The 23,131-nt window shown below is 43.6% G+C and overlaps 1 protein-coding gene and 1 long non-coding RNA gene across 9 annotated transcripts in view; one reads left to right on the forward strand and one right to left on the reverse strand.

Moving 5' to 3' along the window:
* Positions 1 to 23,131, forward strand: part of PACSIN2 (protein kinase C and casein kinase substrate in neurons 2) — a 145,122-nt gene that overhangs the window by 87,027 nt on the left and 34,964 nt on the right. For all 7 annotated transcript variants that reach the window (XM_030540339.1, XM_030540321.1, XM_030540349.1 and 4 more), the window contains 2 exons: positions 20,968 to 21,124; positions 22,238 to 22,473. In XM_030540339.1, the coding sequence (XP_030396199.1) occupies positions 21,031 to 21,124; positions 22,238 to 22,473 (330 nt within the window). In that variant the 5' untranslated portion in view covers positions 20,968 to 21,030. The remainder of the gene's footprint in view (positions 1 to 20,967; positions 21,125 to 22,237; positions 22,474 to 23,131) is intronic.
* LOC115638618 overlaps positions 8,972 to 23,131 on the reverse strand; it is a 34,867-nt gene continuing 20,707 nt past the window's right edge. The window contains exons 3-6 of one of the 2 annotated variants that reach the window (XR_003997492.1): positions 14,916 to 15,074; positions 12,472 to 12,550; positions 11,766 to 12,035; positions 8,972 to 9,005 (exon numbers count right to left, since the gene is read on the reverse strand). This is a non-coding gene — a long non-coding RNA (uncharacterized LOC115638618). Of the gene's footprint in view, positions 9,006 to 11,326; positions 12,036 to 12,471; positions 12,551 to 14,915; positions 15,075 to 23,131 lie in introns of those variants that run through there. The other variant, XR_003997491.1, reaches the window with a different exon arrangement.

Raw genomic sequence — 23,131 nt, forward strand, 5'->3', positions numbered from 1 at the left:
TACCTTCCAGCCAGGGTGAGGTGGACGTTCCGTGTTCTCTCACTCTATGGGTTCGAGGTCCCTCAAGGGCTTGGAGCGCTTGCACCCTCGGGTGCGCCGCCCAGTCCCAATCTGGGACCTCAACCTAGTTTTAACCAGACTTACGTCTCCCCCATTCGAGCCGTTCGCGACCGGCCCTCTGCTATACCTGTCTTGGACGACAACTTTCCTCGTAGCTGTTACATCGGCCAGACCAGTCTCCGAGCTCAGAGCTCTTACGGTGGTTCCGCCGTACACTAGGTTTCACACAGACAAGGTGCAGTTACGACCACACCCGGCTTTCCTCCCTAAGGTGGTTTCGGCCTTTCATGTTATCCACAGCTCAACGCAATGGGCGCAACAATTGCACTCCCTGGACGTCTGTTGAGTGCTCGCATTTATATTGCGCTGACAGAACCATTTTGAAAGGTGCCCCAGCTCTGTCACGGTAGCAGACCAAAGGGAAGGCTTGCTTGTTTTCCTCTCAGAGGATCTCATCTTGAGTGATGGCGTACATCCTCACTTGTTATGATTTGGCTCATATTTCCCCAAGCCACATCACCGTGCATTCTACCAGGGCTCAGGCTTCATCTGCCGCCTTGCTGGCTCATGTTCCTACCCACAAGATCTGTTGCACAGCTCCATTGGTCCTCGGTCCATACCTTTGCTTTGCAGTATGCCCTAGTTCAACAGTCAAGAGATGCTGTAGCCTCTGGCTCAGCAGTTTTCATTCTGCCACATGTCACTCCGACCCCACCGCCTACATAAGGCTTGGGATTCACCTAACTGGAATGGATATGAGCAATCACTCGAAGAAGAAAAGACGGTTACTCACCGTTGTAACTGTTCTTCGAGATGTGTTGCTCATATCCATTCCACACCCGCCCTTCTTCCCCACTGTCGGAGTAGCCGGCAAGAAGGAACTGAGGAGCGGGTGGGCCGGCAGGGGTATATATCGAGCACCATGATGGCGCCACTCTAGGGGGCGACCTGCCGGCCCACTGAGTTGCTAGGGTAAAAGTTTTCTGACGAATGTGCACGTGCGGCGCACACACCTAACTGGAATGGATATGAGCAACACATCTCGAAGAACAACAGTTACAACGGTGAGTAACCGTCTTATCACCCTTGTCGACATGTCTGACACCATCAAAAAATCTTAATTGATTGATGAGGCAGAGTTTTCCTTTGCAAAAGCCACATTGAGTTTTTCCCAATAAATCATGTTCATCTGTGTCTCATAATTTTGTTTTTTACTATACTTTAACCAGTTTGCTTGGTACTGAAGTTAGGCTTCCCAGCCTTTAATTGCCAGAATTGTCTCTGGATCCTTTTAAAAAAAAAAATCAGTTACATTAGTGATCCATCACTCATCTGGAACCGAGGCTATTTAAGTGATAGGTTACATACCACTCTTAATAGTTCTGCAATATCATATTTGAGTTATTTGCAAACTCACCATCTGGTCCTGGTGACTTGCTCCTGTTTAATTTACCAGTTTTTTCCAAAACCTCCTCTATTGGCACCTCAGTTTGGAACAGTTCCTGGGATTTGTCACCTGAAAAGAATGGTTTAGGTGTAGGGATCTCCCCCATATCCTCTACAGTGAAGACTGATGCAAAGGATTCATTTAGTGTCTCCAAAACGGCCTTGTCTTCCTTGAATAATCCTTTAGCAGTGCCAGTAGTCCCACTGACTGGCAAGTTTTTTCTGACAAATTTCTGGCTAGTCTGGGTTCCTGATTAATTTACTGTTGGTTTTTTGTGTCTTTAGCTAGTTGCTCTTCAAATTCTTTCTTGGCCTGCCTAATTATACTTCTACCCTTGACTTGCCAGAGTTTATGATCCTTTCAGTTTTTCTTAATAGGATTTGACTTCCAATTTTTAAAGAATGCCTTTTCGCATCAAACAGCTTTTTATTCTGCTGTATAGCCATGATGGCATTTTTTGGTTTTCCTACTGTTTTTTCATTTGGGGTATCTGTGTAGTTTGAACCTCTATTATGGTGTTTTTAAATACACCTCTACCTCGATATAACATGACCCAATATAACACGAATTTGGATATAACACGGTAAAGCAGTGCTCCGAGATGGGCGGGGCTGCGCACTCCGGTAGATCAAAGTAAGTTCGATATAACGCGGTTTCACCTATAACACAGTAAGATTTTTTGGCTCCCAAGGACAGCGTTATATCGAGGTAGAGGTGTAGTCTCTATGCAGTTTGCAGGCATTTCACCCTTGTGACTGTTCCTTTTAATTTCCATTTAATTGACTTCCTCATTTTTGTATAGTTCCCCTTTTTGAAGTTAAATGCTATTGTGGTGGGTTTCTTAGGCATTTTTCCCTACAAAGACGTTAAATTTAATTGCATTATGGTCACTATTACTGAGTGATTCAGCTACAGTTACCTCTTGCACCAGATCCTGTGCCCCACTTAAGATTAAATCAAAACTTGGGTCTCCGCTTGTGGGTTCCAGGACAAGCTGCTCCATTGACGATGTCTAGAAATTTTATCTCTGTATACCTTCTGAGGTGACTTATTACCCATCAGTATGAGGGATAGTTGAAATGCTCCATTATTATTGTGTTTTCTGCCTTTGTAGCCTCTCTAATCACCCTGAGCATTGTACAATCACCGTCACCATCCTGGTCAAGTGGTTGGTAGTATAGTTCTTAATGCTGTATTCTTATTGTTCAAGCATAGAATTTCTGTCTGTAGAGATTCTATGTACAGTTTGATTCATTTAAAACGTTTTGACTCTAAGGGCTTGCCTACATCAGAAAGTTGCAGCGCTGGTGAGGGAGTTACAGCGCTGCAACTTAGGAGGTGTACACATCTGCAGGGCACCACCAGCGCTGCAACTCCCTGTTTGCAGCGCTGGCTGTACTCCCGTTTTGTCTCGGGTGTAGAGGATCCAGCGCTGGTGATCCAGCGCTGGTAATCAAGTGTAGACACTTACCAGCGCTTTTCTTGACCTCCGTGGAATAAGCAGGTATCCCAGCATACCTGAGGAAGCCTCTGGTAATCAAACTGGTCTCCTTCCCCAGCTTGCTCTCGCGTTCCCCGAACCCCGAGCAAACAGGTCTCCTTCCCTGAGGTTTGCTGGGTGATTCCGGGAACGCGAGAGCAAACCGCGGCGAAGCTGGTCTCCTTCCCCAGTTTGCTATCGCGTTCCCCGAACAAGCAGGTCTCCTTCCCTACGGTTTGCAGGGTGGTTCGGGGAACGCCAGAGCAAACCGCGGCGAAGCTGGTCTCCTTCCCCAGCTTGCTCTCTCATTCCCCGAACCCCCGAGCAAGCAGGTCTCCTTCCCTGCGGTTTGCAGGGTGGTTCGGGGAACGCGAGAGCAAACCGCGGCGAAGCTGGTCTCCTTTCCCGGTTTGCTCTCTCGTTCCCCGAACCCCCGAGCAAGCAGGTCTCCTTCCCTGCAGTTTGCAGGGTGGTTCGGGGAACGCGAGAGCAAACTGCGGCGAAGCTGGTCTCCTTTCCCGGTTTGCTCTCGCATTCCCCGAACCCCCCTTGAAGCCGCCCAACAGCGCTGCAGTGTGGCCACATCTAACACCACTTGCAGCGCTGGTTGCTGTAAGTGTGGCCACTCTGCAGCGCTGGCCCTATACAGCTGTACTAATACAGCTGTAACAACCAGTGCTGCAAAATTTTAGATGTAGACATGGCCTAAGCTTTTTCACATACAGTGCCACTCCCCTACTAGCGCAATCTACTGTCATTCCTATACAGTAGAACCTCAGAGTTACAAACTCCTCAGGAATGGAGGTTGTTTATAACTTTGAAATGTTCATTACTCTGAACAAAATGTTATCGTTTTTTCAAAAGTTTACAGCTGTACATTGACTTTCTTCAGCTTTGAAACTTTACTATATAGAAGAAAAATGCTGCTTTCCCTTTATTATTTTAGTAGTTTACATTTAACACAGTAGTGTACTGTATTTGTTTTGTTTGTTTCTGCTGCTGCCTGATTGCATACTTCCTATTCCAAATGAGGTGTGTGGTTAGGGTTTGTAACTCTGAGGTTCTACTGTATATTTTCTACTGTGGTATTACTGGGTCCCACTGATTTTTTTCTTCCTTATTCCATCCAGTTTCCTTGTTGCCTGTTATATCAATATCCTCATTTAATGCCAGACACTTTAGTTCACCCTTCTTAGTATTTAGACTTATAGCATTTGTGTATAAGGACGTGTACATTTTGTCAATAATCAGTTGCTTGCCTTGCATGTGTTATATTTAAACAGGGCTCTTTTTCATTTGACTATTTCTCTTCAGTTCCTACCTTTACTTTATCAACTTCTATCTCTCCTCTTTACTGGGATACAGAGCAGGGGTCGGCAGCCTTTCAGAAGTGGTGTGCTGAGTCTTCATTTATTCACTCTAAGGTTTCCCGTGCCAGTAATACATTTTAACGTTTTTGGAAGGTCTTTTTCTATAAATCTATAATATATAACTAAACTATTGTTGTATGTAAAGTAACTAAGGTTTTTAAAACGTTTAAGAAACTTCATTTAAAAATTAAATTAAAATGCAGAGACCCCCGGACAGGTGGCCAGGACCCGGGCAGGGTGAGTGCCACTGAAAATCAGCTTGCCATAGATTGCCTATCCCTGATGTAGAAAATCCCTGTTAATAGATCCTCCCTTAAGGGATGTCTCTGTTCAAACCCTGTGCTCCTCTGCACCTGTCAGCTTTCCTTCATCCCTTCGTTTAAAAAGCCTTTAAACAATTTTTAATTTTACATGCCGGCAGTGTGGTTCCATTTTGTTTTAGGTGAAGCCCATCCTTCCTGTATAGGCTCCTCCTTTCCCAAAAGGTTCCCCAGTTCCTAATGAACCAAACCCCTTCTTCCTTTCACCATCATCTCATCCACTCAGGGCTTGTCTACATCAGAAAGTTGCAGCGCTGGTGAGGGAGTTACAGTGCTGCAACTTAGGAGGTGTACACATCTGCAGGGCACCACCAGCGCTGCAACTCCCTGTTTGCAGCGCTGGCCGTACTCCCGTTTTGTCTCGGGTGTAGAGGATCCAGCGCTGGTGATCCAGCGCTGGTAATCAAGTATAGACACTTACCAGCGCTTTTCTTGACCTCTGTGGAATAAGCAGGTATCCCAGCATACCTGAGGAAGCCTCTGGTAATCAAACTGGTCTCCTTCCCCAGCTTGCTCTCGCGTTCCCCGAACCCCGAGCAAGCAGGTCTCCTTCCCTGAGGTTTGCTGGGTGGTTCCAGGAACGCGAGAGCAAACCGCGGCGAAGCTGGTCTCCTTTCCCGGTTTGCTCTCGCGTTCCCCGAACAAGCAGGTCTCCTTCCCTACGGTTTGCAGGGTGGTTCGGGGAACGCGAGAGCAAACCGCGGCGAAGCTGGTCTCCTTCCCCGGTTTGCTCTCGCGTTCCCTGAACAAGCAGGTCTCCTTCCCTGCGGTTTGTAGGGTGGTTCGGGGAACGCGAGAGCAAACCGCGGCGAAGCTGGTCTCCTTTCCCGGTTTGCTCTCGCATTCCCCGAACCCCCCTTGAAGCCGCCCAACAGCGCTGCAGTGTGGCCACATCTAACACCACTTGCAGCGCTGGTTGCTGTAAGTGTGGCCACTCTGCAGCGCTGGCCCTATACAGCTGTACTAATACAGCTGTAACAACCAGCGCTGCAAAATTTTAGATGTAGACATGGCCTCATTGAGACAGTGCAGTTCTGCCTGTCTCACTGGCCTTGTGTGTGAAACTGGAAGCATTTCAAAAAATGCTGCCATGGAGATCCTGGGCTTTAATTACATACCTAATAGCCTAAATTTGGCCTCCAGGACCCTTCTGATACCTTTCCCTATTCTCTGTTGAAATGAAATACAGAAACTGTTAGAGATTAAGTAAAACTTAATTTCAGCCATTTGGATACTTACTTCTCCTGGAGTAGGTTAATATTTCTGGACCAAAACGGTTTCTTTGTAGTTGAATTTTAAAACTAAAAGCTGCTCCTAATTTAATATTTTCTGAACTAGCTATTGTAACTGATCTTGGTAGCCTCGTGGTCTAGTTATGTTTGTGGCTGCATTAAATGAGCAAATAGTTGCAGTGACCAATACTGCTCATTTTATCTGCATTTGATCAGGAGGTTGCAACCTCTTTGGGATGCAGGTGTAAAAGTAGAATGAATTATATAGTAAGAATAGAAAGGATTAAAGAAATGTTGTCTGTACCTTTAAGCAAAGTTGTTGGAATGTTGCAACCAGGTGTCAGGAATACAGACATTAACATTAGAACAATTGCACTGTTTAAGGGCAATTGGTGAAGCATTAGCCTTAGATCGATAACAGTTAGTAAGGAAATAGGATATGCATGCTGTGCCCCAGGTGAATTTTACTGTTTTGATTTCTTTGTCCCTTTGTCTAAATTCCCACTCTTTTATCTGTATAAATAAGACTGTTTGGGCCTTGCATGGCCACTCACATATTCTGAATGTTATTGGCGGAGCGCTGCGCTAATAAACAGAGTGGTCTGACAAATTGTGAGTCCTGATTCTAACTTTGACACAGGTCTTCCTGCTGTAGTTCATGCCTTTGTCATCTCTACAGTGCATTGTGTTCTGCATGGGCTAGATTTTACATCCATTTGGAGGCTGAGGATACATCTACACTACAGGATTATTCCGATTTTACATAAACCGGTTTTGTAAAACAGATTGTATAAAGTCGAGTGCACGCGGCCACACATAGCACATTAATTTGGTGGTGTGCGTCCATGTACCGAGGCTAGCGTCGATTTCTGGAGCGTTGCACTGTGGGTAGCTATCCCGTAGCTATCCTATAGTTCCCGCAGTCTCCCCCACCCCTTGGAATTCTGGGTTGAGATCCCAGTGCCTGATGGGGCAAAAAACAACATTGTCGCGGGTGGTTCTGGGTACAGTCTCACCCCTCCCTCCGTGAAAGCAACAGCCAACTCTTTCATGCCTTTTTTCCTGGCTAAACTGTGCAAATGCCATAGCACAGCAAGCATGGACCCTGCTCAGATCAAGACCGCAATCGTGGACGTTGTAAACACCTAGTGCGTTCTCGTGCAGTCTATGCTGAACCGGGACCTGCAAAGCCAGGCGAGGAGGAGGAGGCGGCTACGGCAGAGCGGCGATGAGAGCGATGAGGACATGGACACAGAATTCTCTCAAACTGCGGGCCCCTGCGCTTTGGATATCCTGCTGGTAATGAGGCAGGTTCTGGCCATTGAATGCCGATTTTGGGCCCGGGAAACAAGCACAGACTGGTGGGACCGCATAGTTTTGCAGGTATGGGACAATTCGCAGTGGCTACGAAACTTTTGCATGCGTAAGGGCACTTTCATGGAACTTTGTGACTTGCTTTCCCCTGCCCTGAAACGCCATAATACCAAGATGAGAGAAGCCCTCACAGTGGAGAAGCGAGTGGCAATAGCCCTCTGGAAGCTTGCAACGCCAGACAGCTACCAATCAGTCGGGAATCAATTTGGAGTGGGAAAATCTGCTGTGGGGCTGCTGTGATGCAAGTAGCCAAAGCAATCATTAAGCTGCTGCTACGAAGGTTTGTGACTCTGGGAAACGTGCAGGTCATAGTGGATGGCTTTGCTGCAATGGGATTCCGTAACTGTGGTGGGGCGATAGATGGAACCCATATCCCTATCTTGACACTGGATCACCAGGGGACCCAGTACGTAAACCGCAAGGGGTACTTTTCAATGGTGCTGCAAGCGCTGGTGGATCACAAGAGACGTTTCACCAACATCCACGTGGGATGGCCAGGAAGGGTTCATGATGCTCGTGTCTTCAGGAACACTACTCTGTTTAAACAGCTGCACCAAGGGAATTACTTCCCAGACCAGAAAATAACAGTTGGGGATGTTGAAATGCCTATAGTTATCCTGGGGGACCCAGTCTACCCCTTGATGCCATGGCTCATGAAGCCATACACAGGCAGCCTGGACACTAGTCAGGAGCTGTTCAACTACAGGCTGAGCAAGTGCAGAATGGTGGTGGAATGTGCATTTGGCCGTTTAAAGGCACGCTGGCGCACATTACTGACTCGCTCAGACCTCAGCCAAACCAATGTCCCCATTGTTATTGCTGCTTGCTGTGTGCTCCACAATCTCTGAGAGAGTAAGGGGGAGACCTTTATGGCGGCGTGGGAGGCTGAGGCAAATCACCTGGCCGCTGATTACGCGCAGCCAGACACCAGGGCGATTAGAAGAGCACACCACGAAGCGGTGCGTATCAGAGAAGCTTTGAAAACGAGTTTCATCACAGGCCAGGGTACGGTGTGACTGTTGTGTGTTTTCCCTTGATAAACGCCCCCCTTGATTGACTCATTCCCTGTAAGCAACCCACCCTCCCTCTTCGACTATAGCTTGCTTAAGGAAATAAGTCACTATCGTTTAAAAATCATGTGTTCTTTATTAAAACGTCATTATAAAAAGAGGGGGAGAACTGACAAAGTATCCTGGGTGTGGTTTGGGAGGAGGATAGGAGGGAAGGAAAAGGCCACTAAAAATATTTCAAAGTAATGACAACCTTTTGGTTGGGCTGTCCACTGGGGTGGAGTGGGCGGGTGCACTAAGCCTTCCCTTACGCGTTCTTACATGTCTGGGTGAGGAAGATATGGAACATGGTGAGTGGTGAGGGTGGCTACACAGGGGCTGCAGCGGCACTCTGTGACCCCACTGCGGTTCCTGAAGCTCCACCAGACATCGGAGGATGTCAGTTTGATCACGCAGCAGCCCCAGCGTTGCATCATGCCTCCTCTGATCTTCCTGCTGCCACCTCCCCTCACGTTCGTCCCTCCTGTCCTCACGTTCACTGGCATCTTTCCTGTAATTTGATACCACGTCCTTCCACTCATTCAGATGAGCTCTTTCATTGCGGGTTACTTCCATGATTTCTGAGAACATTTCGTCTCGCGTCTTTTTTTTTTCCTCCGCCTTATCAGAGCTAGCCTTCGGGATGGAGCAGGGAGGCTTGAAAAATTTGCAGCTGCATGAGGGAGGTAAAAAAGGGAGAGAAGTATTTAAAAAGATACATTTTACAGAACAATGGTTATACTCTTTCACAGTGAACAACACTATTCACCTTACATAGCACATGTGATTTCACTACAAAGTCGCATTTTGCATCTTAATAATGAGTGCCTGAGGCTCTGGTGTTAGAGATCTCACAGACGCAGGTCCAGGCAGTAGAATTCAGCTTGCGTGCGGCCATGGAAAGCCATTGTCTTTTGGCTTGGCAGCCTTCATATAGACAGTGCCCTCCTTTCCCAAATACCAAGCAAAGCCTGTTCAGTGCTGCTTCTTTCCTGTTAACATGCAGCAGCAGAAACCTACCCCCCATCCAGTTCTCTGGAATGATCGCTTTATCCCTCCACCCACCGCGTGGCTGAGAGCAGGGAAGATCCCTGCTAGCCAAACACGAAAAAGCTCAGCGCCATTACCCCCCCCCTTCCCTCCCCCCGCTTGGCTACCTGCAAGGAAGGATTTCTTTTAAGCAACAGGCAAACAGTCCAGTAGGACTGGCCATCTCTGTCCCCTTAATTAAATTCCTGAATTTCAACCAGGTTACCATGAACGATATCACTCTTCTGAGGATAACACAGCGAGATAAAGAACCGATGTTGCTTGAATGCCAGCAATCACCGGGACCATACGCAGCTAGGCTTTGTCATGCAATGATACCAGATTACTTGCTACATGCATGGCGTGGTCAAGTGTCCTACCATGGTGGACGGAATAAGGCTGCCTTACCCAGAAACCTTCTGCAAAGGCTTTTGGAGTACCTCCAGGAGAGCTTCATGGAGATGTCCCTGGAGGATTTCCGCTCCATCCCCAGACATGTTAACAAACTTTTCCAATAACTGTGTACTGGCTGCGAATGCATCCCAAGTCCTCAGGGCAAATCAATCACTAAACGCTTGCTTTTAAACCATGTTTTATATTCACAAAGGTACACTCACCAGAGGTCGCTTCCATGGCTTCATTGTCTGGGCTAGTGGCTTGGGAGGGCTGGGAGGGTAATTCTGTCTGGGTGAGAAAAATCTCCTGGCTGTTGGGGAGAATGGAGTGCTGTGTGCTGTCTGCAAGCTCATCCTCCTCTTCCTCTTCCTCATCTTTCCTGTCCGCAGAATCCTCAGCCATGGCTGAGATTACCACCCCCACCTCGGAATCCACGGACAGGGGTGGGGTAGTGGTGGCGGACCCCCCTAGAATTGCATGCAGCTCAGCGTAGAAGCCGCATGTTTTTGGCCCTGCCCCAGACCTTCCTTTTGCTGCTTTGGTTTTCTGGTAGGCTTGTCTGAGCTCCTTAACTTTCACTCTGCACTGCACTGAGTCCCTGGTGTGGCTTTTCTCCATCATAGGCTTGGAAATTTTGCCAAATGTTTTTTCATTTAGTCTTTTGGAACGGAGTTCTGTTAGCACAGAATCCTCTCCCCATATAGTGATCAGATCCAGTACCTTTCATGTGCTCCATGCTGGAGCTCTTTTTCGATTCTCAGGAGACTGCATTGTTACCTGTGCTGATGAGCTCTGCGTGGTCACCTGTGCTGGTGAGCTCTCCACGCTGGGCAAACAGGAAATGCAATTCAGGGCTTTTCCTGTCTATCTGGCCAGTGCATCTGAGTTCAGATCGCTTTCCAGAGTGGTCACAGTAGTGCACTGTGGGATACCGCCTGGAGGCCAATACTATTGATTTGCAGCCACACTAACCCTAATCTGATATGGTAATACCGATTTCAGTGCTTCTCCTCTCGTCGGGGAGGAGTACAGAAACCGGTTTAAAGAGCCCTTTAAATTGATATAAAGGGCCTCGTTGTGTGGACGGGCGCAGCGTTAAATCGGTTTAACGCTGCTGAAATTGGTATAAACGCGTAGTGTAGACCAGGCCTGAGGCTAGCATGGAATATGGCAGCCTATTTAAGGGAATTATGTGGCCTGTGATCTACATTGACACCTTATTAGCTTCTAGATGTAGTTAAGTCGGGAGGTCTGAGAAGTTGAGAAGCTACCTATTCTCGTTCCCTCCTACCATAATTGAGATAAGTGTAGGCACTTGAGCCGTAACTCCCTTGGCATAGCAGAGAGGCATCTTCTGGTAGGACATTACTCTTGAAATCATTCCCTTGTGGTCCAAAATAGCCTGAACATATTTGCCTTCAGAGCGTGCTACAAAGCAAATTTTTTCCTTGAGCAGGCATTTAGGAAAGACTGAGGGAGCTGGGTGTGGAGACCTCTTGGGAACTTAGGTTTTTTAATAGATATGCTTAGGCTCACTGTTTTTGGGTGTGTGTGGGGGGTATACTACTTGTTTTGCATTTTGTAATTTTTATATATAGCCTTTTTTAACTGATGGTTAAAGGGTGCCCATAACCTAGGACTAATGTTCTGGTAGGCTTAATAAATAATTTTAGACTCTTACAATGCCTCCTTTGGCAGGAAGTTGGTGCATGTGATATTGCCTTTGTAAACTTGAACACTTCCTTGTATACCTTTCAAATTGTTTTCTGGCTCCAAAATTTTTGTTCCTGTCATTTTTTACTACTGTTATGTTGCTACTGGAGGTCATAGATGCAAAGGTGATCACTGGCAAAATTAAGGTAAAGCAGTCTCCATTGTATCCAATAGTAGGAGTAGCTGACTCCTTTATTTTGCAGCTATTTTGCCCTAAAAGGGTAAGGGCTGATTCCAGGAGGCACCTGGAGAGATCATGTGGTCCAGAGAGCGAGTGTAGTACTAATGGGATTACCTGGGTTTCTGGTAGGGTGACCCGATGTCCCAATATTTAGGCATTTGTCCCACGTCCCAGTCTTTGGTTGGGATGCAATTTGTCCCGATATTTCACAACACTTGGCTTTTTTTTCCTCTGCTGATGACCTCACCCCCACGCCCATGTGTCCCAGTATTTTCTTCCTCTCATCTGGTCACCCTAGTTTCTGGTGTGAGGGCTGGAACAAAGTTGTGTGTTAAGCATCTTTGGCTCCTGGAAGGAAGTAGTCTGTATCTGACTGCTGGGTTCCTGGAGAGAGGCAGAGGTACAAAATAGTTACTGCTTGAGAGAAAGCAGTGGTTTCTTAGCATCCTTTGCAAGAATTCCAGATATCTACGTGTGGTTTGTTCCTACTGCTGTTCAGGGAAATTGCATTGATGTATATTTTGGAAATAAATGACCCTAAGATTATACCTGACTTCAGTTTATCACAGATTTTGCTCCAAATGGGACGCTGACACACAGGGCCCCAAATTTATGCTATTGCTTGGCAAAAGGGCAACACTACTGTGAAAATCTGTGACCCTGACTATGCAGGGGAACAGGCAAATGTGTTTTTGCCTTAGTCGAAAAAAACTTTTCTATTACCAGGTGCACTGATCTGACCTACCCGTTAAAACTGAGAGTTTTCAATTTTGGGTAATCTATAACTACCTTGTGCTTTGCAGACATGTTGTTGTCTTACCTGTGTAGTTGTTTTATAAAGCTGTATGGAGACTGAAGAGTCCCTGTAAGCATTAGTGAGCTTGAATAAGAGGAAATGTCTAAGGGGAAAAACATTTTTTCTTATTAATTACAAAATTTTAAAAGCAAACTAATTTACTAAATTTTGTACTCATGATTAAGACCAGCAATTTAAATAATCATGACTGAAATCAGTCCACCCTGATGTAAATAATAATCAGGTCTGCCAGAGCCTAAAAGCGTGCTTCTTAAAAAGGACTGACATTTGATGGCTGTCAAAATAGAAGCAGCGCAGTTCAGAGTTCTTCACATCTCTACACCCATGTAAAACTATTTCTGTGGAAATAAATATTTTGCCATTTGTCAGAGGAAGGTAGTTCAAGTCTCATTTATTGACAACTCTACGGGTGTTATGGACTTCTGATTTTCAGCAGTCTTAAGAATTTTTTAAGAGAACCCCTAACAAATAGTTTTATTACAAAAGTAGGTGAGAAGTTACACTAAATGATGACCCACAGACAAAAGAAATTAGGTTTTTACTTCTTAGTCTGCAAGTTAGTAGCCTTTCTGTATGCAATGTGTAAAAGCATCTCAGGATTTATTTTTATGAACCATGGGAAGCATCCAGTGAAAAATTGCCTTTTTAGGCAAAATAGTTGTATCGAATATCAAGCAAAAAATAAACAAAGATCATATCCTGGCAATTCTGGCAGAGATGTACAAAAATGTAGAAAACATTACCAGCCGGGATTCCTGCAGTTGGCACAGACTTCTTACAGCAGAAATTAAGATGAGGGGAAGCATATGCTTGTTTTTTGGAAATAATATAACGATAAGTAGTTAGTTTGCTTTCTATAAATCAATTGAGTTTAAAAAACTTGTTAGTGTTCTCTCTAACTGAGCTTTGCCTGTCATTAAGAATTTGATAAGAGAAACATAGTCCTGCCTTGGTGTGAGGAGATAGACTTGATGATCTCCTTGAGGTCACTTCCAGCTCTACATTTTTATAATTTCAATAAATTTTCAGAGTGGTAATCAGCTTTCCCAGACCAAACTGATATTACTGTCAAACTGTTTCCCTCCCTCTCTTCTAGGATTTATTCAGTTATTTTTTAAATTGTTGTTGAGAAATTTAAAATATCAGTGACCAGCAAGCTGCGCATTACCAGAAGAAAGAGTACAAAAGCCAGATAGCTACCTTACTTTTTTCTAAAATTTGTCTATTCCTCTATTATGTTAGATATTCAGAAAGCAATTTCAAGCCTCTGCCTTTCTGAGACTGCTCGCAAGGCTGCCATATATTATGACTCTTTTTGATAGGGGGTGTCCTTTAAGAACTAGAGTTAGATCCTGTCTGCATGAACATGTAGTTCACAGCAAGCAAGGTATGAATTTACCCCATGCTAGCATGCCACAGGCCAACTATCTTGTGGACCCTGCTGATGTGAAGTAACAATTTGTTAATGTGCTTTGATCTAGTTCTCTTTGAAACTAGAGTAGGTCAAAGCGCGTTAAGAAACTGTTAGTGTGTGTCAGCAGGGTCCACATGACAGTTGGTTCACGGCAGGCTAGTGCCAGGTAGTTTCACATGTTGGCTTTGCCACAAACTAAATGTTCATATACACAAGCCCTGTGAAACTCATTTAACTTACATGAATGGTCAGTGACTCAGAAGTGTGAGATTCTGTACCCCAAGTCAATCTGTGTCTCCTTGTCCCTCTTGTGACTGTTGACTGGAGAATAAGACACTTATTTTCACTCTTGTGCAATGTACTCCTTCCATCAGGAGTCATAGCAGTCATAGTGTCCCCTATCTAAAAAGCTTAGTACCTCCAGATTTCTTCAAGTAGATACAGACGTGTATTCCAAGTAGGGTGTAGGGGTGTGCACTGGAAATGGAGACTTCTGCCTAGTGGTACTCAGAAGGACAGCGCTCGATCCTGTAGCACTTCCCCTGGCTGCATGAGATGGCGCCACCCCACTCCTCTCAGTTCCTTCTCATCACCCGACGGCTGGAGTTGGAACTCTGTTTGGTGGTTGTTTCACAACCTCAGAATTTATCTTCTTAGCCTATGTTACCAGGGTCCCAGGGGTGCCATGCTCAATTAGGGCAAACTGCAAAGAATGGGGCAGACAATCCCCAAAACTGGTGGCTATTCTGATACTTAGATTTACCAAGCCAGCAACAAAACAGCTTCTATAATACCTTCTTGGTTACCAAGAAGCCAATAACATAGTTCCCTTAAAGCAACCCAGCCTGAGGCATCCTCCCAGACATAAATCATATAAAAAGTTCTACCAATCCCAAAGGATTGGATATATTACCCACCAAGTTAATGAATATTCCAGATCTTGCCCAAATACACGCTTACAGCCAATTCTTATTAACTAAACTAAAATTACTTTAAAAAGGAGAGGGAGTATTGGTTAAAAGATTATACATACAGACATGAATGTAGTTCTTAGGTCAGTTTCATAGTAGAGATGGTGAGCTCTAGAGTTGCAAAGAGTTCTTCCAGAATTAGACCATAGGTTGTCCAATTTTCCATAACAGGATGATCCAAAATGAAATTGAAGACCTCAATCTTATGGCTCAGACTTGCCCTAATGAAACATAAGCAAATTTGAGATCAAAAGGATCAGGTCCCAAGAGCCTTTTATGCAGTTTCTTGGCATCCTCTTGATAGCGTGCAGTCTTCAGGTGAACAATAGTGTCTTTGAAGTAACCTGTTTCCTGAACATCACCCGTAATTAGCTGTATGGATTAACATAAGGCAATTGCCTATCTCTCACCATTTGCAGGGAATTTGCTATATACTTCAAAAAGAAATTGAGACAGTGATATCACTACATTCAGTTGATTTAAATGTTAATATCTCCTTTTGATCTCTGAATTAACAAAATACAGTGAGAGATAGGAACTGTTTGATTACATTCTAACAATATATATGTAAAAACCCCAAAACCCAAACATTGTCTGCTAATATGACTCTAAAGGTTGAATCTGGGTCAATTAACCTGTAAATTGCTTAACTCTTTCTGGCCCTGTGTCACAGCCTAGTTTTATTGTACATAGTTAATAGCTAGTGTTAGAGTAAAAGTTATAGCATATAGTATAGTTAGGGCCTACCAAATTCACAGTCCATTATGGTGCATTTCATGGCCATAAGATCTGAAAATTGACAAATTTCACATTTTCAGATGTTTAAAACTGAAATTTCATGGTGTTGTGACTGTGGGGGTCCTGACTCAAAAGGGCATGGGGGGGGTTGCAAACCTGTTGTTTGGGGGCATGCGATTGCCACCCTAACTTCTGTGCTGCCTTCAGAGCTGGACTTTTGGCATAGCATATTTCTATATCAGATATCAGCATAGCATTGATGAGCTGAAAATGAAGTGTGGCCTTGCATCTTAATGTAGAAAACAATTGCTTTTGTTTAATCCCCTCTTCTAAAAGTGTGCACCCATTATTCCTGAGGGTATTCTGTGCCAAAAAATTAAATTCTGTGAACAATATTTTAAATTTCTGCAAGTTTTATTGGTCAATAAATTAAATGCAGAGGCTCCAGCATAGCATTGGCTGCACGAAGGTGGGACATCACCTTACAGCCTCCTCACCTCCCACCCCAAGGACACTGACTCAGTGCTGAGGCTACACCCGACCCTGACGCAGCACAAGGCCTGGGTCTGCCCCAGAAACACCCTGGGGTCCTGCCTCCCTGTGCCAGGTGGAGCAGGCAGGGATCCAAGTGTGGAAGGGCTTAGTGTGGGGGATTCAGGTGGGGGGTGAGAGGATTGTGTGTGGGGCAGACAGCTCAGTGGGGGCTCTAACTGGGGGGGAATCTGGATGCACAGAGGGGGTTCTAGGTGTGGGGGCAATTGGGGAAGTTTCCAGGTGCAGGGTCAATGGGATTCTGCAGGGGCTTCCAGGTGGAAAGTGGTTGGGGCTCAGTAGAGGGTCTGGGTATGGAGTTCTTAGTGGGGGTGGCGGATCTGGGTGCAGCTAATTGGGGGTCAGTGGCATGGGGGTCTGGATGTGGGGGCTCAGGGTGGTTCCAGGGGATGGAGCTCATCAGGGTGGGAGTTTGAGTGCAGGGAGCTCAGTGAGGGGGTGGTCTGGATACAGGGGTGGAGGTCCGGAGGCAGGGGGTCTGGGTGCAGCAGTGTTCAGATGCAGGGGTTGAGGTTCAGTGGGGTGGGGTTTGGGTATGGAGGGCTAGCAGGGTTCTGGGTTTTGGGGGTGAGGTTTGGTGGGGGTGTCTAGGTATGGGAGATCCAGATGTAGGAGGGTTGAGCAGATGGGGGAGCAGCTTCCTATATAGTGATGCCCCTCCCCCCACAGCTGAGGAGTGATGGGGGCAGGAAGCAGGGGAGCTTCCTGCAACTGGAGGAGGTTTCTGGGGGTGAGTCTGACACAGCCCCAGCCACTCCTTGCAGGGAAAGAGGAAATCCCATCTTCTTCTGCCTCTAGCCAAGAATATCAGCTGATCCCAGCTCAGAGTAGGATCCATTGGCTGGGGTGTCTCCAGCCCTGCGGCGATTAACCTCTCCGCTGGCTGCTTCTGGTGCCTGAAAGAATGATCTTGCGTAGCTAGGGAGTGGTGAGTAACTGCTCTTGCAGCTTCCCTTTGCTTTCTGTCAGAGTCACTTTTCTGCAATGAAGCAAAGACATATGTGGGGGACGTGAATTCTGCGCATGTGCAGTGGTGCAAAATTCCACCAGGAGTACCTGTGTACTTGATTGTAGAACTATTCTGAATCAAGTGGATTTACAGATAGATTACTTTGCTGTCTTGTTCAGTTTTCTGTCATTTACAAAATTATGTTCTAAAATTTTGTAAAAAGTAAATCCAAAAGAGTTAGTGAACAGCTTCATGTATTTAGGACTTCAGATCACTATCAGACTGTGTCCAGATGTGAAGATGTCAGATACATTTTAATATGAAATATTTGAATATAAGTTCATCAGCCACCTGACAACTAAATTTTGTGTTCCTTTGCATTCAAGTGGTTTTGACAAACAAGTTGAGTAACTGATTCTCATATTTATAGACCGGACAAATTCTGTTAGTTGTTTTTAATGTTTACCAAAGCTTTAGTTCACCTTCACAGTGCCTATGGATATTTTTTTTCTCTACTGGCTGCACATTGCATAAGAACAGCCGTACTGGGTCAGACCAAAGGTCCATCTAGCCCAGTATCCTGTCTACTGACAGTGGCCAATGCCAGGCGCCCCAGAGGGACTGAATCTAACAGGTAATGATCAAGTGATCTCTCTCCTGCCAGCCATCTCTACCCTCTTACAAACAGAGGCTAGGGACACCATTCCTTACCCATCCTGGCTAATAGTCCTTAATGGACTTAACCTCCATTACTTTATCTAGTTTTCTTTTAAACGCTGTTATAGTCCTAACCTTCACAACCTCCTCAGGCAAGGAGTTGCACAAGCTGATTGCACTGTGTGAAGAAGAACTTCCTTTTATTTGTTTTAAACCTGATGCTCATTAATTTCATTTGGTGACCCTTATTTACTTATTCCCATAATACAAGAACTAATTTTTCCTTATCTACTTTCTCCACATCACTCACGATTTTATATACCTCTATCGTATCCCCCACCCTTAGTCTTCTCTTTTCCAAGCTGAAAAGTCCTAGCCTTTTTAATCTTCCTCATATGAGACCCGTTCCGGACCTCTAATCATTTTAATTGCCCTTCTCTGAACCTTTTCTAGTGCCAGTATCTTTTTTGAGATGAGACCACATCTGTATGCAGTATTCAAGATGTGGGCATACCATTGATTTATATAAGGGCAATAATATATTCTCTGTCTTATTCTCTAGCCCCTTTTTAATGATTCCTAACATCCTGTTTGCTTTTTTACTGCCTCTGCATGTTGCGTGGATGTCTTCAGAGAACTATCCATGATAACTCCAAGATCTTTTTCTTGATTAGCTGTAGCTGAATTAGCCCCCAACATATTATATGTATAGTTGGGGTTATTTTTTCCAATGTGCATTACTTTACATTTATCCACATTACATTTCATTTGCCATTTTGTTGCCCAATCATTTAGTTTTGTGAGATCTTTTTGAAGTCCTTCACAGTTTACTTTGGTCTTACTATCTTGAGCAATTTAATATCCTCTGCAAACTTTGCCACCTCACTGTTTACCCTTTTCTCCAGATCATTTATGAATAAGTTGAATAGGATTGGTCCTAGGACTGACCCTTGGAATACCACTAGTTACCCCGCTCCATTCTGAGAATTTGCCATTTATTCCTACCTTTTGTTCCCTGTCTTTTAACCAGTTCTCAATCCATGAAAGGACCTTCCCTCTTATCCCATGACAACTTAATTTACATGAGAGCCTTTGGTGAGGGACCTTGTCAAAGGCTTTCTGGAAATCTAAGTATACTATGTCCACTGGATCCCCCTTGTCCACATGTTTGTTGACTCCTTCAAAGAACTCTGAAAGATTAGTAAGACACGATTTCCCTTTAAAGAAACCATGTTGACTTTTGCCCAACAATTTATGTTCTTCTGTGTGTCTAACAATTTTATTCGTTACTATTGTTTCACCTAATTTTCCCGGTACTGACGTTAGACTTACCAGTCTGTAATTGCCGAGATCACCTCTAGAGCCCTTTTTAAATATTGGTGTTACATTAGCTATATTGGCTATCTTCCAGTCATTGGGTACAGAAACCGATTTAAAGGACAGGTTAGAAACCATAGTTGTTAATTCTGCAACTTCACATTTGAGTTCTTGCACAACTCTTGGGTGAATGCCATCTGGTCCCTGTGACTTGTTAATGTTAAGTTTATCAATTAATTCCAAAACCTCCTCTAGTGACACCTCAATCTGTGACAGTTCCTCAATTTGTCACCTACAAATGCTGGCTCATGTTTGGGACTCTCCCTAACATCTTCAGCCGTGAAGACTGAAGCGAAGAATCCATTTAGTTTCTCTGCAATGACTTTATCATCTTTAAGTGCTCCTTTTGTGTCTTGATCGTCCAGGGGCCCCACTGGTTGCTTAGCATGCTTCTTGCTTCTGATGTACTTAAAAACATTTTATTACCTTTGGAGTTTTTGCTAGCTGTTCTTCAAACTCCTCTTTGGCTTTTCTTATTATATTTTTACACTTAATTTGGCAGTGTTTATGCTCCTTTCTATTTACCTCACTAGGATTTGACTTCCACTTTTTAAAGGAAGTCTTTTTATCTCTCACTCTTTTACATCGTTGTTAAACCATGGTGGCTCTTTTTTAGTTCTTTTACTGTTTCTTAATTTGGGGTATACATTGAAGTTGGGCCTCTATTATGGTATCTTTGAAAAGCATCCCTGCAGCTTGCAGGAATTTCACTTTAGTCACTGTACCTTTTAATTTCTGTTTGTTTAACCCCCTCATTTTTGCATAGTTCCCCTTTTTGACATTAAATGCCACAGTGTTGGGCTGTTGAGATGTTCTTCCCACCACTGGAATGTTAAATGTTGTTATATTATGGTCGCTGTTTCCAAGTGGTCCTGTTCTAGTTACCTCTTGGACCAGCTCCTGTGCTCCACTCAGCCTGGTGTTGGCTCTCAGTTTCTTCCCAAATGGCTAGCTACTTACTTATTCCATGTTTTAATCTGTGTTTGAACATCTGCTGCCTGTCCTTTGAGCGCTCTGCCAGACTTAAAGTGGTTGAGCTCTTCCATGTTGCATTTTGTACTCCTTTACCTTGGAGAGTTCTTTTAAATGTCATGCAAAATGTAAATTTCACAGTGCTCCTGTATTCATTCGTTGTTAACTGTAGTTTCCATAATACAGAAAGGTGCAGTTTGTTTTAACACATTGAACAGCAAATTAGGACATGGCTATTGAACCCCTTAGTGACACGTGTTAAAATCTTGTGTTTCTGTGTTGAGGTTAAAATAGAAAATCAGGAGGCAAAAACTAGAATATTTTATTATGCAAACATCAAATAATATCGTAAAGCAATTGTTCTTAAGAAAAATTTCTCCTGGTGACTTGCTTAAACTGCAGCCATAATTACATTACAAAAGGGCTATGATTTTATTAGTCCTAGATGCTATTAGTACAGAAGTGCTGACCTTAATGTATATTAGTGGCTCTGTTTTTATCTTAGCTTAGTGTAACTTTCACAGTAGACCACACTATTTTTAGCAGGAAAGCCTACAGTGTGACCCTTTTCTGTTGTTGAGCTGTTATTGGCTTGCTGTAGTTTTCTACAAAAAACATGGTACTTGAAATTAAAATCTCATATTAGCTCTCCTATTTAAACAAAATATACACTTTTTCATACTTTTTTAAAATTAACTTAGCCCTTTCTGTTGAAAATTATGCTAAAAACAATGGATTCTTACTGTTTTTTATAATCTGGTTCCCATTTTCATACTGTTCTTCTGTTAATTGCTGATAGACTGGAGATTTGCCTCTCTTGTGGCCCACAGCTTTCAAGTAGCAATTCCTAAATTTTTTTTTATTACTAGGTTGGAAATTATAAACGTACAGTAAAGCGAATTGATGATGGTCACAGACTTTGCAGTGATCTCATGAACTGTATTCATGAACGTGCAAGAATAGAGAAGACCTATGCTCAGCAGCTTACAGAATGGGCAAAAAGATGGAAACAACTTGTGGAAAAAGGTAACCGAAATGTCATGAGATGAAGAAAGTAATTTCAAAAGGAACATTTCAACGTTTGTGATTACAAGGTGAAAGGGTGCACAGAATTTCTTAGCCTCTTAATGGAGTCTTTACCAAAACACCAAATGCTGTAAACGAAGAGCACAATTATCAAAACTAAATTAAGGCATCCACTCCTGCACCCGTGACTGACTTGTTTCATGTCAAAATAAGTGAATACTGTGTTCTTTCCTAGTGTTTATAGATCCACAAAAATTTTGAAAAATTAGTGAGGGTTCAGCGAGTGATGAAAGGACTGAAAAACATACTGTATGGTGAGACTTGAGGAACTCAATCTATTTAGCTTATTGAAGAGATGGTTAAGAGGGGAGTTGATGGTGGTCTAAAAGAACGTTCCTGGGAAGAGAATATCTGATAAAAGATGTCTTTCTAACAGTCAAAGGCATAACAAGATCCAGTGGCTAGAAGTTGAATCTTGAAACTGAAAACAAGGTGTAATTTGTTAGAGAGGAAAGAGTCCTGTGGCACCTTATAGGCTAACAGATGTAGTGGAGCATGAGCTTTCGTGGGTGAATACCCACTTCGTCGGATGCATGCATCCAATACGTCTGTTAGTCTATAAGGTGCCACAGGACTCTCTGCTGCTTTTACAGATCCAGACTATCATGGCTACCCCTCTCATACTTGTTAGAGAAAGTAATTAACCACTGGAATAATTTACCAAGGGATGTGGTAGATTGCAGTCACTACAAATTTTTAAATCAAACTTAGACCTCTTTCTAAAAGATATACTGTAATTCAACTTCACATTGAGTTTCATGTCAGAATTATTGGTTTAAATTTTAAGGTGTGTGTTATGCAGAAGGTCAGACTAAATGATCAAAATGGTTCTTTCTGGACTTAATCTATTAATCTGTAATTACATAATTTTAATAAACTTGAAATTACACTAATCTCTGATTTAAGATGTAAGACACAAAGATAGGATTATGGATCACATACAACTAAATACAATATAAGACTCAATATCAACAAATAGCTCCAGATGGCTTTTTAGGGATGAAGTCCTGTGTGTTGTGATTTATTGAAAATGACTTGTCCTGTTATGTTTAGGTCCACAGTATGGAACAGTAGAAAAGGCTTGGCATGCAGTTATGTCAGAAGCTGAAAAAGTGAGTGAATTACATCTAGACATAAAAAGTGCACTGATGAATGACGACTTTGAAAAGATCAAGAACTGGCAGAAGGAGGCCTTTCATAAGCAAATGATGGGAGGATTTAAGGAAACGAAAGAAGCAGAAGATGGATACAGAAAGGCACAGAAACCCTGGGCGAAAAAGCTAAAAGAGGTACAGCAGTAGGTTACATGTTGCGCATCAATATTTTGATGCCTCATAGAAATCACTGAAGTATGAAAAACCACAGTGTACTGGATCCTTTCTCAACTAGGTGTCTGCTTTAGAGCCTCTTCTGAAGAAAAATCTTCTCTTGATGTTTTCTCAATAACCACTGCCCTCTCTCCAACCTCAGTAGCCTGAGCATAGTTCTGGAGAAGGTGGAGTTAACCTACTTTTCTGCCCTTTTTACAGCATCTGTTTCTAAAGATATAGGATTTAGGACTTAGTTGAGGCACATGCTACAGGAAAAATGAGCTCAAGGAAAACCATCCTGAGAGAAATGGAGAGTTTGGTTGGTTGATGTAACATTGTATCTGTTATTTAAAGGAATGTATGAAAGGGGACTCACAAGAGAGAGACAGACACAAGAAAACATTTTATTCAGAGCTTTCTTTGAGGCATCACTGAATCTTTCTTTCCTCAATAAGTTTATTAAGCTAAACTGAGTGACAGTAACTTATTTTGTATGGAAGGAGAATGTCAGATCTTTTAATATTTAGTTTCCTCCCACTTGTTCTCCTACATTATATTGTAGTTAAAATTGCTTGAGCAAAGCAATGGGTCTGAATGTAAGGTTCTTCCAAACAAAATTCTATTTTTTTTCATTACT

Source organism: Gopherus evgoodei, chromosome 1, assembly GCF_007399415.2.
Source record: "Gopherus evgoodei ecotype Sinaloan lineage chromosome 1, rGopEvg1_v1.p, whole genome shotgun sequence".
In the NCBI taxonomy this organism is placed as follows: Eukaryota; Metazoa; Chordata; order Testudines; family Testudinidae; genus Gopherus; species Gopherus evgoodei.